Source organism: Channa argus, chromosome 4, assembly GCF_033026475.1.
Source record: "Channa argus isolate prfri chromosome 4, Channa argus male v1.0, whole genome shotgun sequence".
NCBI lineage: Eukaryota > Metazoa > Chordata > Actinopteri > Anabantiformes > Channidae > Channa > Channa argus.
This window is the reverse complement of record NC_090200.1, coordinates 9,434,973-9,447,784: the sequence shown is the minus strand read 5'-3', so window position 1 is coordinate 9,447,784 and position 12,812 is coordinate 9,434,973. Positions and strand designations below refer to the sequence as shown.

The 12,812-nt window shown below is 42.3% G+C and overlaps 1 protein-coding gene across 1 annotated transcript in view; it reads left to right on the top strand.

Annotated features, from left to right (window-relative positions):
- The window catches only part of kcnq1.2 (potassium voltage-gated channel, KQT-like subfamily, member 1.2), a 141,409-nt gene that overhangs the window by 78,941 nt on the left and 49,656 nt on the right, over positions 1 to 12,812 (top strand). The window contains exons 14-17 of the mRNA XM_067502789.1: positions 7,919 to 7,994; positions 8,897 to 8,991; positions 10,061 to 10,101; positions 11,694 to 11,755. Of these exons, the coding sequence (XP_067358890.1) occupies positions 7,919 to 7,994; positions 8,897 to 8,991; positions 10,061 to 10,101; positions 11,694 to 11,755 (274 nt within the window). The remainder of the gene's footprint in view (positions 1 to 7,918; positions 7,995 to 8,896; positions 8,992 to 10,060; positions 10,102 to 11,693; positions 11,756 to 12,812) is intronic.

Below are 12,812 nucleotides of genomic sequence, written 5' to 3'. Positions count from 1 at the left end.
TAAAAAAGGTCTTTTTGAAAAGGAGCTGCCACAAAGAGTTCAGACAGTCAAGGCTTGTCAGATACTGAGTCGAGTTCTAATTTCTGTGGGGTAAATCTGACTTGAATCCAGGTTTTAAAGGGCAACTTTACTGATTTTAACAACCAACTGTTTTAGTTTGGGGAGTACATGTGCATGAAAGGCCTAAATCATTTGTCTGCCTTCCCTATATTAAGTTAATATTAACCTCTGCTCCTAGCTGAAAAACAAATGACAACTAATGACATCACAAGGATAAATGTAGATTGAATCAGCTACTGCTTCTTGAAATAATTCAATCTTCGGATAACCAAACCTGGATGACCGACATCAACAGGAGAAGTTTTTTAAATGAATTAATATAGTTAATTAGAATGTGCTCCCCAAAACAAGAACCATAGGAATCAAGTTAAAAATTGCTGAACTTGGCCTTTTGAAGTTTGCAGCTCTGGTAACGGAGCCTCTAAACAGCTGCCTTCTGGTTGTATACTGGATAATCTGATGCCTATTGTTGAAATAAGGAAAAAAAATGCGAATGCATGCACACATGCAACATACATTGCAATTTCTACAAATTCTAAAAAGTAAAGAAGCAGCAGTGCCAGTGAGGTGACACTGTACAGCCCTTCTGCGTCTTTCCTGTCTGCTCGCCTGCTTGTGTGTTTGGGCTGCTAGTGTAATTACCATCCAGGCAGGGACAGTTTTGGAGACAGAGGCAGCATGTTAATTGCACGGTGGACTAGGAATGGAAGCTATTAAAGCAAGACTGCCAAGTCATTCTCGGCCTCATCTGCCGCCATAAATCCCTCCTCTCTACTACGACTTACTACTGTTACTGGTCCCGCTCCCTCCAGTCCCTTCAGTTTCAGCATGATATTATTTTATTATTGACTAAGAGACACTGGTGCACAGAATATGAACAAACTGAGCAAGTACAGGGAGTTCGGGAGGAGTGTATTTACTGGTCACCACATTATTTTGTCTGTTTTTATAGCCTGCATCTTATCTTTTATGTCTGTGTAAAAGAAAACCAAATTAAGACAGATAGAAACTGAGACTGGTGGGGATCTTCATTAGCTGGGCTGTTCCCATTAATTTCCTCTCTGTGTTTTGAAAGAAGCTAGCAGCATTATGTTTGGCCAGACCTCTTAACCATATCTCTAATCTGAAGTCCTCTCCTCTCCTCTGCTCTGTCTCCCACAGGAAATCTATCATTCTTTCCTTAACTAATGGCTTTACTTACTAAAACACATTGAGACAGAAGTGTTCAGCATGTTTACCAGAAACCTAGACTTCCCTGGGATATTTATTAAGATGCTACATTTATTAATGGAGGATGGAAAATGTTGTCTCATGTATCCATCCGCTTTGTCTTATGCACAAAAACACACAGAGAATATACCGTCTCCCATTAGGCTAAAGGCCTAAACAAAAACCACTTTAGAAAGAACTAATTAAAAAATTCTAATGTCAGTAAGACCCCCATTGTAGCCCCTCACACACATGAAAGAATAATGATCTTTCGAGCAGGAACATAGTTTTATAATCTAAACCCATTGGCTTATGAAAGGGAAGTCCCTCAGCTAAGACGGCTCACAGGTCACCCTCCATCTCTTCCTTTCTCTTCCTTCCTCGTTCACTCTCTTCCCTGTTCACTCTACTCTGTCCTCCCTGCTGGGTCCATAGCCAGGGTTAAGCCAGGCTGAACGTGGGCAGTTCCCCCCCCCACCAAGGACACGGTGGTGCTAATTGACGCTGTACACGTGCACGCACACACACAAAAACACACATGAACATCCATGTGCACTGGCTCGTGCGCCTGGATTATCAGAGTGCTATGAAGGAGATTTAATCCAAAAATGACGTCTGTAGTGGGACTATGAGGAGACCGAATAGAGGTGGGGGGGGGGGTCCAATGTGCAGCAGCCCCTCTCCAAACATCACCTCACCAGAAACTTCCCCCTCCCCCAACTGGCAGCAATAAATAGATTCTTTCACTAACATGCTTAATCCTGCTAAACAGCAACAAATCCTATTAGGCCATGAATTATAAATCCTTCTTCCCCACCTCACCCTGTCCTCCCCCCCTGGAGAAAACCAGTCGGCCTCCTGTCTTCATAACACGCACGCGCATACACGCACATGAAAGCACACAAGAATGTTGGTCTTAACACAGAGGGTCTGTGTGTTACATGTCGATGCTTGGGTATATATGCTCCAGTTTGTATTCATTAATAATGATGTGTGTGTGTGTGTGTCTGTGTGTGTGTGTGTGTGTGTGCGCGTACATGAACACGGAAGGTTTACTACTGCCACTTATCATTCTGGACCAAGTCAGTCAGCCTCAAACCAATACGCTAACTCTTGTGCAGGCAAATATACCCTGAAACATTACAAAGCCATAACTTTTAAAAAGTAAAAATAAGAGGTAAATGATGTTCTCCCAGTAAGTAGCCACATGGTTGTTGCATCATTTGATGTCAAATTCTGTATCAGTCCTCCTGACTGCACTTGACTTGTGAGAGTTTGTAGCTTACTAGCTGGTAAACTATGCATTGGCACCGCATAGAGCAACAGGAAATCGTCAAGCTACTGTGTATGTATATACAATCCACATCAAATAATAGAAACGAAGCAGGAGGGTGCACTGCGTGCATCATAGGTAGACTATTTCAAAGCATAGCAGCTGGAATGTGCTAATTCGGGGACGGAAAATTGCTGTTTTTCTGGAGAGCTGACGCATGACGACAATTGGAAATTAGGTGTCGTATGCTCTCATCATTTGCACGTCAGCCAGTGACAATGTTTAAGATACCACCAGTGTGCGGGTTTAAAAGAAAAACATTGGGTGTGGGCGTTTTGACAAGTGTAATATGCTGCCCGTCAATGCCTGCTGTGAGTTTCAAAGTCCTCTGGAAACAACAAATTCATGGTGTAAAATGTTTTTCATGTGCCACGACGCAATGCAAATACATTACCTCAGCGTTCAGTTACAAGGAAATAAGTCAGCTTATGCGTGTTCCGACTTGGCGAGGGGGGGGACCCTGCTGTTAGAAGGAGGTGGAGGGGACACATTTAAAGGCCGTCAATAAATATTGTCCATGCTTGGCATTAGCCGAGTATGAGTTTTGAAAAACCTTATAGAAATCTGACTCAGTCTCCCCCAACCAATATTTGGAAATGGGGGAGGGAGTATCCAAATACAGTGTGTTGACCATCTGACGAGCAGTACTCCCATAGTATACCGACCATTTAAAAGTCTATACAGTAGCTATGTTAGGGTTAACCCTAAACCTAACCCTAACCCTCTAATGCTCATGTCAGGGTCTGTGTGATCTGGTGTAAAGTCTGGCAACGTAAAGAAATCCATCCATGCACACAGTACTTACACACATTAGGCTAATCATTTAGACTGGAGGAAGGTCAGGCACCAAAGAAAAGGGTCATTTACCCCTAAACTAACCAACTCTCTAATTAGGCTTGCTTTGAAGAAGAGTTACAGCCACCACCTTTGCCTTGAGCTACACCTTATACCAGTGAATTAGTCTGGTCACATCTGGTCCAACCCCGTTTTGTTTTGTTTTGTTTGTTACCTTCTCTGGTTTTGTTGATGGCAGGAATCAGGCAGGAACATATCCCAAGATCTACAACTTTAGGCTTTAAAGTGTCCAACAATATTGTATATTTGAGGCAACTACTCATGTAAACAAATATCCTTAAAATATCTGCTATTTGGTTTTTGGGTTGTTGTTTTTTTTTTTAACAGTTAAAGTCTCCTTGTGGTCACCATACCCTCGTTAAAAGCATCTTCCCACAACAGTAGTATTACATTTCCTCAGCTGTCTAAACTGGAATGGTCCCTGCTCAAATCTTTAGTTAATTCTGTAGTTAGAGTTGTGTCAAGACAAATTCATAATTCATTAGTCTACTTGTTAGAAGTGCACCCTTCTAAAAACCTCTCTTCATGTGGCGGGAAACGGGAAAGGGCTCTATCTAATGACATGTTGTGAGACTTTGCATCATTAAGATTATAATGGGTGGGACTTTTCCGAGGTCCCCAAGATGTCTCGAGATGGGTTTTACTCGTTGGTGGGATTCTTAAAGACAAGAGACTTTTATTCAATGTGAAGTGGCACTTTCTATGCCGGAGATCAGACTATTCAACGATACTTTGTACAAACAACATTATCCAATGAAATGTCAAGCGACAGAAGGAGTTTTTTTGCGTTTGTGTGTGTTTGTGATAGAAAAGCAGGAAGTGAATCTACTATATCTCTGGGCTTTCTCTCTTTTCTCTTTCTCTCTGTGACCACACACATCAAACATGGCTTGATCCCTTTGTTCTTTCTTTGTCAGTAGCTCTTAAGGAGCACTGAACTTTGATGTGGTTTTGTTGCTGCTATTGTCTCCAGCATATCTTGAACAGCATCTATTGATCTGTGTATGAGGGACATGCACTGGAGCAACTGGAATAGAAACAGTGGGGAGAGGGGGGCGGGAATCCATAAGAAGCAACAGTTAACCAGCTGAATCCCTTGTGCGATTGAGTCTTGCAGTGTACGAAATTCATACGAGATTTACCTCTGTCATCTGTACCAAAGACCTCCATTGTTGTGTGACAACTATTAAAAAATATCTCAAAGCCACTTAGAAAAATATGGGCAATGTCTTCTGCTCATACACTGGTCAGACAAACAATCGTATCAAACAATCTTGGCGCAAGCTTTCGAACACCACAAAATTAATAGAAAGTGTGAAGAAAACTTTTCTTAAATTGTCCAAAACTACCCTCATCTACATATTTGTCATATATGGCATCTTAGTGATTGCCATGACTTCTGTTTTTGTGGAAAAGGGGAAGTTCAGGATGCAGATATCTATAGTTGGTTGGTAATGATAAATCCTCCCTCCTCTAAGCCAATGATTTTTAAGCCTCCTGACAGTCATAAAATATATAAGACGCTATGTGGTAAAGAGCTATTGTAAGATTCAGGTCATGCCCCTCATTCCCAAATCAACAGGAAAGACATGCTGTAAAACATAGCAGCAGCAAAGCCACATCAAGTTCATTGCTCTTTTAGACATGTAGATGTGCACAATTGGCATTTTCGTCTTTAGCCAGCTACGTGTGGTGAGACTGAGAACGAGCTGGCTTAAACGTGTTGCAAGCTGATTTCCAATCCTTATTAAATGGTGTAACTTAGCTGTTACGATGTAAGCAGTCAGCAGTGCTTATAATACGGCACCGTTTGGCATCCCATCACTTTAAGATCAGACACGCCTGAAAGAATGCAGTCATCTTATCCTTCTAAGATATGATAAAGGGATGTCTGTTTTTGAGGAGAGCAGAAGAGGAGCACATCTCTTTGATGGACCAAAGCACTGGTAATAAAGCTTATCTCACACACACAGATGCACACACACAAACAGGGCCCCCGACCATAGCACATTGATGTCTAAGACTGGGTCGGCGGTTATTGCCGCGCACCATGGAAGCACAGGATATTTGACGGTCCCCCGCCAAAGAAAAGCCGAGGGGATGGGGGGGATGAGGGATAGTTGCCATTGACAACTCCAAAATCTCCAAAGTGACCATCTGAAAATGAAAAAGGAGAAAACATATTAAGAGGGCTCCAGGAGAGGCCATGGGGCTAAATCTGTCACAGCTTTATAAGAGAAGGACAAGGACCGTTGTCTTCAGCATGTACAGCTCGTTCATGACTTCCACAGTTAGAATAGAATAAAGATTAGTGACTCTGTTGAGAAGTGCTACAAGTAGGGATTCCCAGTAGAGAATGAATCTGAGCTGTGGTGAGTCAAGAGGAGTCCCCAGAATATGCTGTCTACAAATAACAAATAAACACCAACAAGAGGGAAGGGAGGAGAAGGAGTGAGCAGCCGAGACAGCCAGCAAGTGTTTATAAGGCAGCATCCACAGACAGATGTGGAATTGCATTCCTCCCCTTTTGTGTGCCAAATGTTTAAGGGATTAAGGGGGGGGGGTCGATGAAAAAACCCCATCGTGTTATTCTTTTATCACATTCACTAAATGAACATATGTGCGTATTTGTGTCAAACGCAGGAAACGAGAGGCGGGTAAAGCGAGAGAGTGCGGGGTACAGTTGTACAACGATCACAACCGCACATGTTTTTTGTTTCCTACATGTGTTTTCTTTCCCAATTATGTTCGAACCTCGGAGTCACAGAAAAGAGGAGAGGAAAAAAAAAAAAAGAAATAGAAAAACATCCTTCTTCTCATCGACGAACTAGAGCAAGGAGGTGGGTAGAAGGTGGGGGGCAGAGTATTTCTTTTCCAAAATAGGGCCTCATGCTCTTTATGTTTGGTATTGTTTGTGTGCATTTCCTCCTATAGCTTGGCAGGCCTTGCATGGAGGGCAGGAAAAAAGACAGCAGACCGACAGTCTTTGATGTTCATGTTTTATGGTCCCATGTCAGCGCATTGTCTGTTAAGTCCTTTTGTTGTCCCTCAGCCTAATTAAGACCTCAGAGCGACTTGTTGACTCCACAAAGACCCTAGTTTGGGAAGGGTGGTGTGTGTGTTTTTGTGTGTGTGTGCACGCACGCAAGTGGGTGTGTCTCCTTTGAGTCGACGTAGCTTGAGAGAGATGTTCAAAACAACACACACACGCCCCCCCCCCCACACACACACACACACACACACACACATACAAAAGCATAGGCTCTGACATAAGAATGGAATCATTCAGTTCCTGTTTGAGAGTCATTTGTGTCACAAGTGTAGAACTCACTCAAAGCACCGGCACTTTACCACACGCACGCAACCGTCCAATGCATCCATTACACACAAGCAGCACGCTGTCGATATGTGCGTTTAAGAGGGCGAACAATAATTTCACCACTTACAGTAGCACATATTTTTGTGCACATGGTTGCAGTACTACCTGATTGTTTTACATTCCATATCTTCTGCACAATTATTTTCTAGCATTAAAACCTTGTGATTGAACATAAAAAATACAAAGGTGTGGAGTATTTATGTTTTACCTGCAGTTGGCCCATAAATAGGGTTGTCATGCAGAGGAAACCCTCAATGTCCTAAATCATATATCTGTATGTATTAAATACTTATTCAAACAACAAATAATTTTTTGATTCTAAAATACCTTTTTCAAATTCTAATGACAACCTCGACCTGAAATCAAGGGGCACGGCCTCGTTGCAAAACCCTCTCTTAAATTATTAGACTTTTCATTATTGTGCTTTGTAAGCATTTGTGACTGGGTCTGCAATCAGTTTATGTGTGTTTTCAGCCACTTGCAGGGACTGAAATCCACTCACTCAACAAAATGTCACTGCCTGTTTTCTCATTGTCAATATTTAGCTGTACAAGGAACAAGGAAACTCCAAAGACACTTTCAGCATTTTGTGATAAATAAGCCAAATGACCTCCAGTACACCGCACACAGAGTGCCTGCTTAAAGAAACATACAGTACAAGTACATGCCATTTAGCCACTATTTACTGTATATATGCGTGTGTGTGTGTGTGTGTGTGAGTGAGTGAGTTTGTGTGGTTTGTTTGCTTCAAGTGGTTTCTGTTTCTGTGTTTAGCTCCGTACCAGTGGGTTTTCCTTTTTGTTGACACAGATGTGCTGCTTTGAGCCAGGGGACGTGTGTTGTGCGACTCCTCTCAATGTTAACTGAGTCTAGTTCTCTTGGTTACATATTCACAGTTGTAACTGATGGGTCTGGCACAGACAGAGAGCAGGAATTAATCTGTGTTCTACACACGCGTATTTTAGTGTACATGAACACCTGTGAATGTATGTTGCATGGTACACACGTTCTTTCCTGATCCCTGTCCGAAGCGAACCACGCATTTTAGACTGAAGACTAAAAGTCTCTTCTCTCTGTCACAGGTTGTCCCATGCCCAGAGGTCGGCAGTGAAAGTTCTACGCAGAATGCAGTACTTTGTGGCGAGGAGGAAATTTCAGGTAAGCAAAAGGAAATTCAGAGGAGGACAGACACGCTGCAGAATTAAACGGGGCACGAGAGGAAGGGCCACCAACATAAAGATATATACATGCAAATTGAGAGAGAGTGATGGAGTGAGAGAAGTGTGGTGTATGTGTGTGTGGGGTGTATGTGGTTATACAGGAAGACGAGGGAGAGGGAGCCCCAAGGGCATATATCAGCTGCTGTGTATGTGTGTGTGTGTGTGTGTGTGTGTGCGCTTGCCTGTTTGAGTGTAAATGCCTGAAACTTGCACCTGCATGTCTTCTTTGTGCTTTCTTCGGTGCAGACGTAATATCAGGGGAAATCTACTAGCCTCTCTCTGGGGCTTGAGCAGGACTTCGCGTGGACTGCACTAAACACACATGCATTTACCGTGCACACACGCATGGCCTCACACAGCCCTGAAGCCAGCAGAGATCTGTGAAAAGCGTTTTGGTGCCCTTAACAAAACGTAATCATGTTTCCCGATTCTTTGGTTATAACTTCCATGCTGCACGTTATTGCAGATTGATTTCCATATGATCACCATTTCCATGTGTCCTACATGTTTTCAATTGTGGTCTAAGTGATGACAGCTGCAGATACTATATATGCTATACTATGCAAGCGATGCGTTTAAGAGTTAGGTGGGCCCTTTCCGATGCTGTTTGTATTCGCTGTCACACTAAACAAAGGCGTGAAAAGAACGTTAATAAGATTGCTTTCTACATGACCATGCATTTGTCAGTGTACACACACACAATGGGGTAACAATGAACCCTTTGCACCCAGGGAGGTTGGTGATGTTTTTGGGGGGCAACAGAGACTATGGCTCACAATGGCTTTTGTGTGTGTGTGTGTTTGTGTGTGTGTGTGTGTGTGTGTACTCATGGATCCACAGCAAGCGAGGAAGCCCTATGATGTGCGAGACGTGATCGAGCAGTATTCCCAGGGTCACCTCAACATGATGGTTCGCATCAAGGAGCTGCAGAGAAGGTGTCGTCTTCGATTTTACTTCACCCTCCTGGTTTTTGTCTTTATGTCTCCCCTGTCGTGTCGATGGATTCAAATGTTTTTAATCCATCCGCGCATTTTTGGCACCATTATGTTGGATTCCACCTCATATTCACAAGAACAAAAAAAAAATCAAACACATCTTCTCAGTTTAAAATACATGTTGTGTACCTTTTTCTATTCATTGTGAAGTTTCTGAAGCTGAAGTTCTATAAGCTGAAGTTTCAGCTTATAGTAATACTACAACTCCTAACTTTCATTATAGTGCTGCAGCACAGGGTGTCACATTATGAACTGTTCAGTTGACAGATAAGAGCCTCAGTGGTGTCTGTAAGCTGTAATGAAGTCCAGGCCTCACTAAAGTAAATCCTTTTGGTCTCTTCTCATACATTTTCTCAGCTTGTTGTGTGATTTTATTTCTTCAACACTCTCCCACAAAGGAGGTCAGTTAGGTCAGACTAATGCAAGCGCGTCACCTGGACCTCATGTCATCTTTCGCAGTAATTCAGTAATTCACCATGGTAATGCACTGTGAAATTTTTAAACCATGCACTGTATCAGTAAATTAACAAAGGACAGATGTCTTGACAGTTTAATTAAAATCATATGAAAAGCTCCAACACAAGATTTACAGTAACAGTAACTTTTACAGTAACCATTCTAGTAAATCGTGCAAGTGTTTTCATAAAAGTTCAACTCGCAGAAACGTTTTGTAACCACCAAACAAAACCTTTTCAATAATGCAAACCCATGCAATGAAAAAGAGAGGGTGGCCGTTCGGTTAATATTAAAATCCTCTTCCAGTTTCAGCAAATTTAAGTGAAACGCCACACATTTCTAATAGTTTATTGGGAGCTTTGCATTAACCTCCCCACACTTTTAAACTTGAAAGTGGGCTCTTCTGAAAGCAACGCTGTATAAATGCTGTTCAAGCTGACGCCATTTGTTTTTAGTCTTGTATTCTGTCTTGTTCATGAGGTGGAATAAAATGCATTTCAGTGAAATGCATCGCATCCTTTGCCAGCCTAACTTTTTGTGTCCCGTCCCACAGGCTGGACGGCACATTGGGCAAGCCAGGAATGTTCCTACCAGGTAAATGCACAACAGATGCAACAGTCTACATCTGATAGACAGCCATCACTCCTCACCCCTCCTCTGTTTATAGCTCGCACATACACAAGCAGTGCCAGACTAAATATGAGACAAATAGGGGTCCCTCGTGTGTGCACGTATCGCGGATGGGACGTGGGCTATGTTTGTGTGTGTTTTCACATTTGTGATTCTGCATATTTGAAAATCTTGTTTTTTGTTGACCTGTAGCCATGTAGTAGCAGGCATTTGTGGAATGACATGTTAGAGAATGAAGTTATTTACGTTCGTGACTAAATGGATTGAAATGTGAGATTTGATCAGATCTATTTAACCATTCCAATAAGTCTGCTGTTACTAGCCAGTTAATGGCTGTTAACCCTATGTAGGAAAAAATAAAAAAATCAATAAGATGTATTTAGGTAGGATTTGCGATGGAGATGTTGCCTCTAGCAAGCTTGTTGGCTACACTCCAGAAAAAGTCTTAAACCATTTATTTGATCAATGCAAAATAGTAAACTGCTCCTAACAATGTTACCGCAGCCACCAAGCCAAGTTAAAACAACTTTAAAAGGACACATTTATCATACACATCTGACTAACACCCCCTCCCCATCAAAAACGTGGTGTTATGTGAAGAGGCTGGGCTCTGTAACTTAAAGGATGGCTTCACTGAACTTTTGGATCTAGTTTGAACTCTATTACAAAATCCCAGGGCTCTTCCAGATGATATAATCAGATCTCCTAATGATGAAAAACTCCTCCACGTGATGTCATCTGCTGGGGTTTTTCAGCTAGAAGTAGAGAAATATTTTAATATAAGAAACCCAGAGGGATGTTTAATAGAGGTAATTTACATTTACACCCTAGACTAAAGCCATAGAAAGCAAGTTGAAAATTGGTGAAGTTGCCCTTAAAGTGAAACAAAGTGACTCAATTCACACTTAAGCATCAGTAGTGACTAGTGCTGCGGTTTGTCAACGCTTTCGCCATGCTACTCACACTCCTTGCTTTCCTCCCTCCACCTTTCCTTGTGTTTACTTCCCATAAGTACTTAGTACGCATCTCCTGGATGACTTTCTCCACTAACATGGTGAACAAGCTGGTGAACAGATGGAAAAGGGACTGAATTTAGAAAACAGCTCTGAAGCACTGTAGTACAATTTTTACATAGTCTGCACGTTTGTAAAATACCCGAGCAGCATGACACACAAAATGAAATGGAAATGCTAAGAACATACAGTGCTTGAGGGAATATATGGTATCTGAAATCAGATATTTCAACTTTTAATTGAAGTTTAATCATGTTTTTAAGGTTACACACTTCTTTCTGACATGCATTTACTCTTATGTGTAACAGAAGGTGACCCACGCCCACATAGGTGGCACTGAATGAACGAGTTGTTTCACAAACGATCAGCAGCCTTCAGGGATCCCTCTGCAAATTATGTTTTAAGTTTGTAATGTGTTGTAACCCACTGCAGCTGCTTTTATGTCCCTCACCATTAGGAGATCTGGTAGTAAATAAGGTATGTTAGAGTTAGATTTGTATTTTATTTTCTACATTTTTTATTTTTATTTTTTTCAATGTCCAGGAAAAGGAGAAGATAAAGAATACCCAACTATTGGAGCGCGACTGATCCGGCTAGAACATAAGGTATGCACAGTCCTGCTGCTGATGAGATTACTGTAAGCAGAAGTATGTACTTGTGACTGCTTGTGTCTCTGCTATCAGATGAATGCATGTGGTGGAATCTTTTGATATGACTGTGTTGTGGCTGGGTTCAGTCAGTCTGTGCCAACATCAAACATACGCCTCCCCACTGCTCTCCATCTGGCTGGGTGGGGTGGCGGGAGGTAATCCTATGTACAGTAGGTTGGTCGGTGACAACTTTTGAAAGTTTTTGTTTCCATAAAGGATTATTGGTGTACTGGAGAGTTTTTTTGCCATGAGTCACGGGTGTCACTTGGTGTATCCTCCCTCGTAGAGGAATGGGCGCCAGTGTGATGACAAGATACCAGTTGGTCTGGTGTGTGAATCTGTTGTTGGGCCTTCCCATGTGCAAATCATACGGTATGAAATGTTTGTTAGTTTTGGTGTGTGGCTACATCTGTTGTCTGTTTGTCTGACTGGTGGCTTCACTAGAAAGTGAAATTCTGTTTCTGAAGTGCTGTGTAAAACTGAACGCCGGCTTCACAGTCAAGTTGTCCTCCTTGCTCACCGTAAACAAAAACAATTCTATACAATAGAACAATGCATTCCACAGCTACCTCTACACCATTCAAATGAACCAGCTCAGGGTTTCCCACACTTTGCGTTAACATTCGCGTACCCATCTGTATTCTTGTATGTTCAGTAATGTTTGCATGCATTGGCTGTTCTCAGTCCTTTTTGTTGCAGAGAGAGGAGTAATGATCTTGAACCGATGTATGCGCCGAGCCTGAGGACCTCCCTCTGTGATTGAGTTCCGACCCATTTGCTACATGTTGTGATCGCAATCTCTTGATTGGAAACATAAACCTGCGTTCAGAAGTGCCTCCCCGACCCCCCCCCCCCCCCCCCCCCCCCCGACTCTCACTCTCTCCCCACTCTCCCTGAGTTAAAATGAAACTGAGAGGTGCATTAGAGAAACAAATCGGTGCTGCCCAAACAATGTGAAACCAACCACTGTTCACCTAATCACATCTGCATTCTCATGCATAGCTGCAGCAGA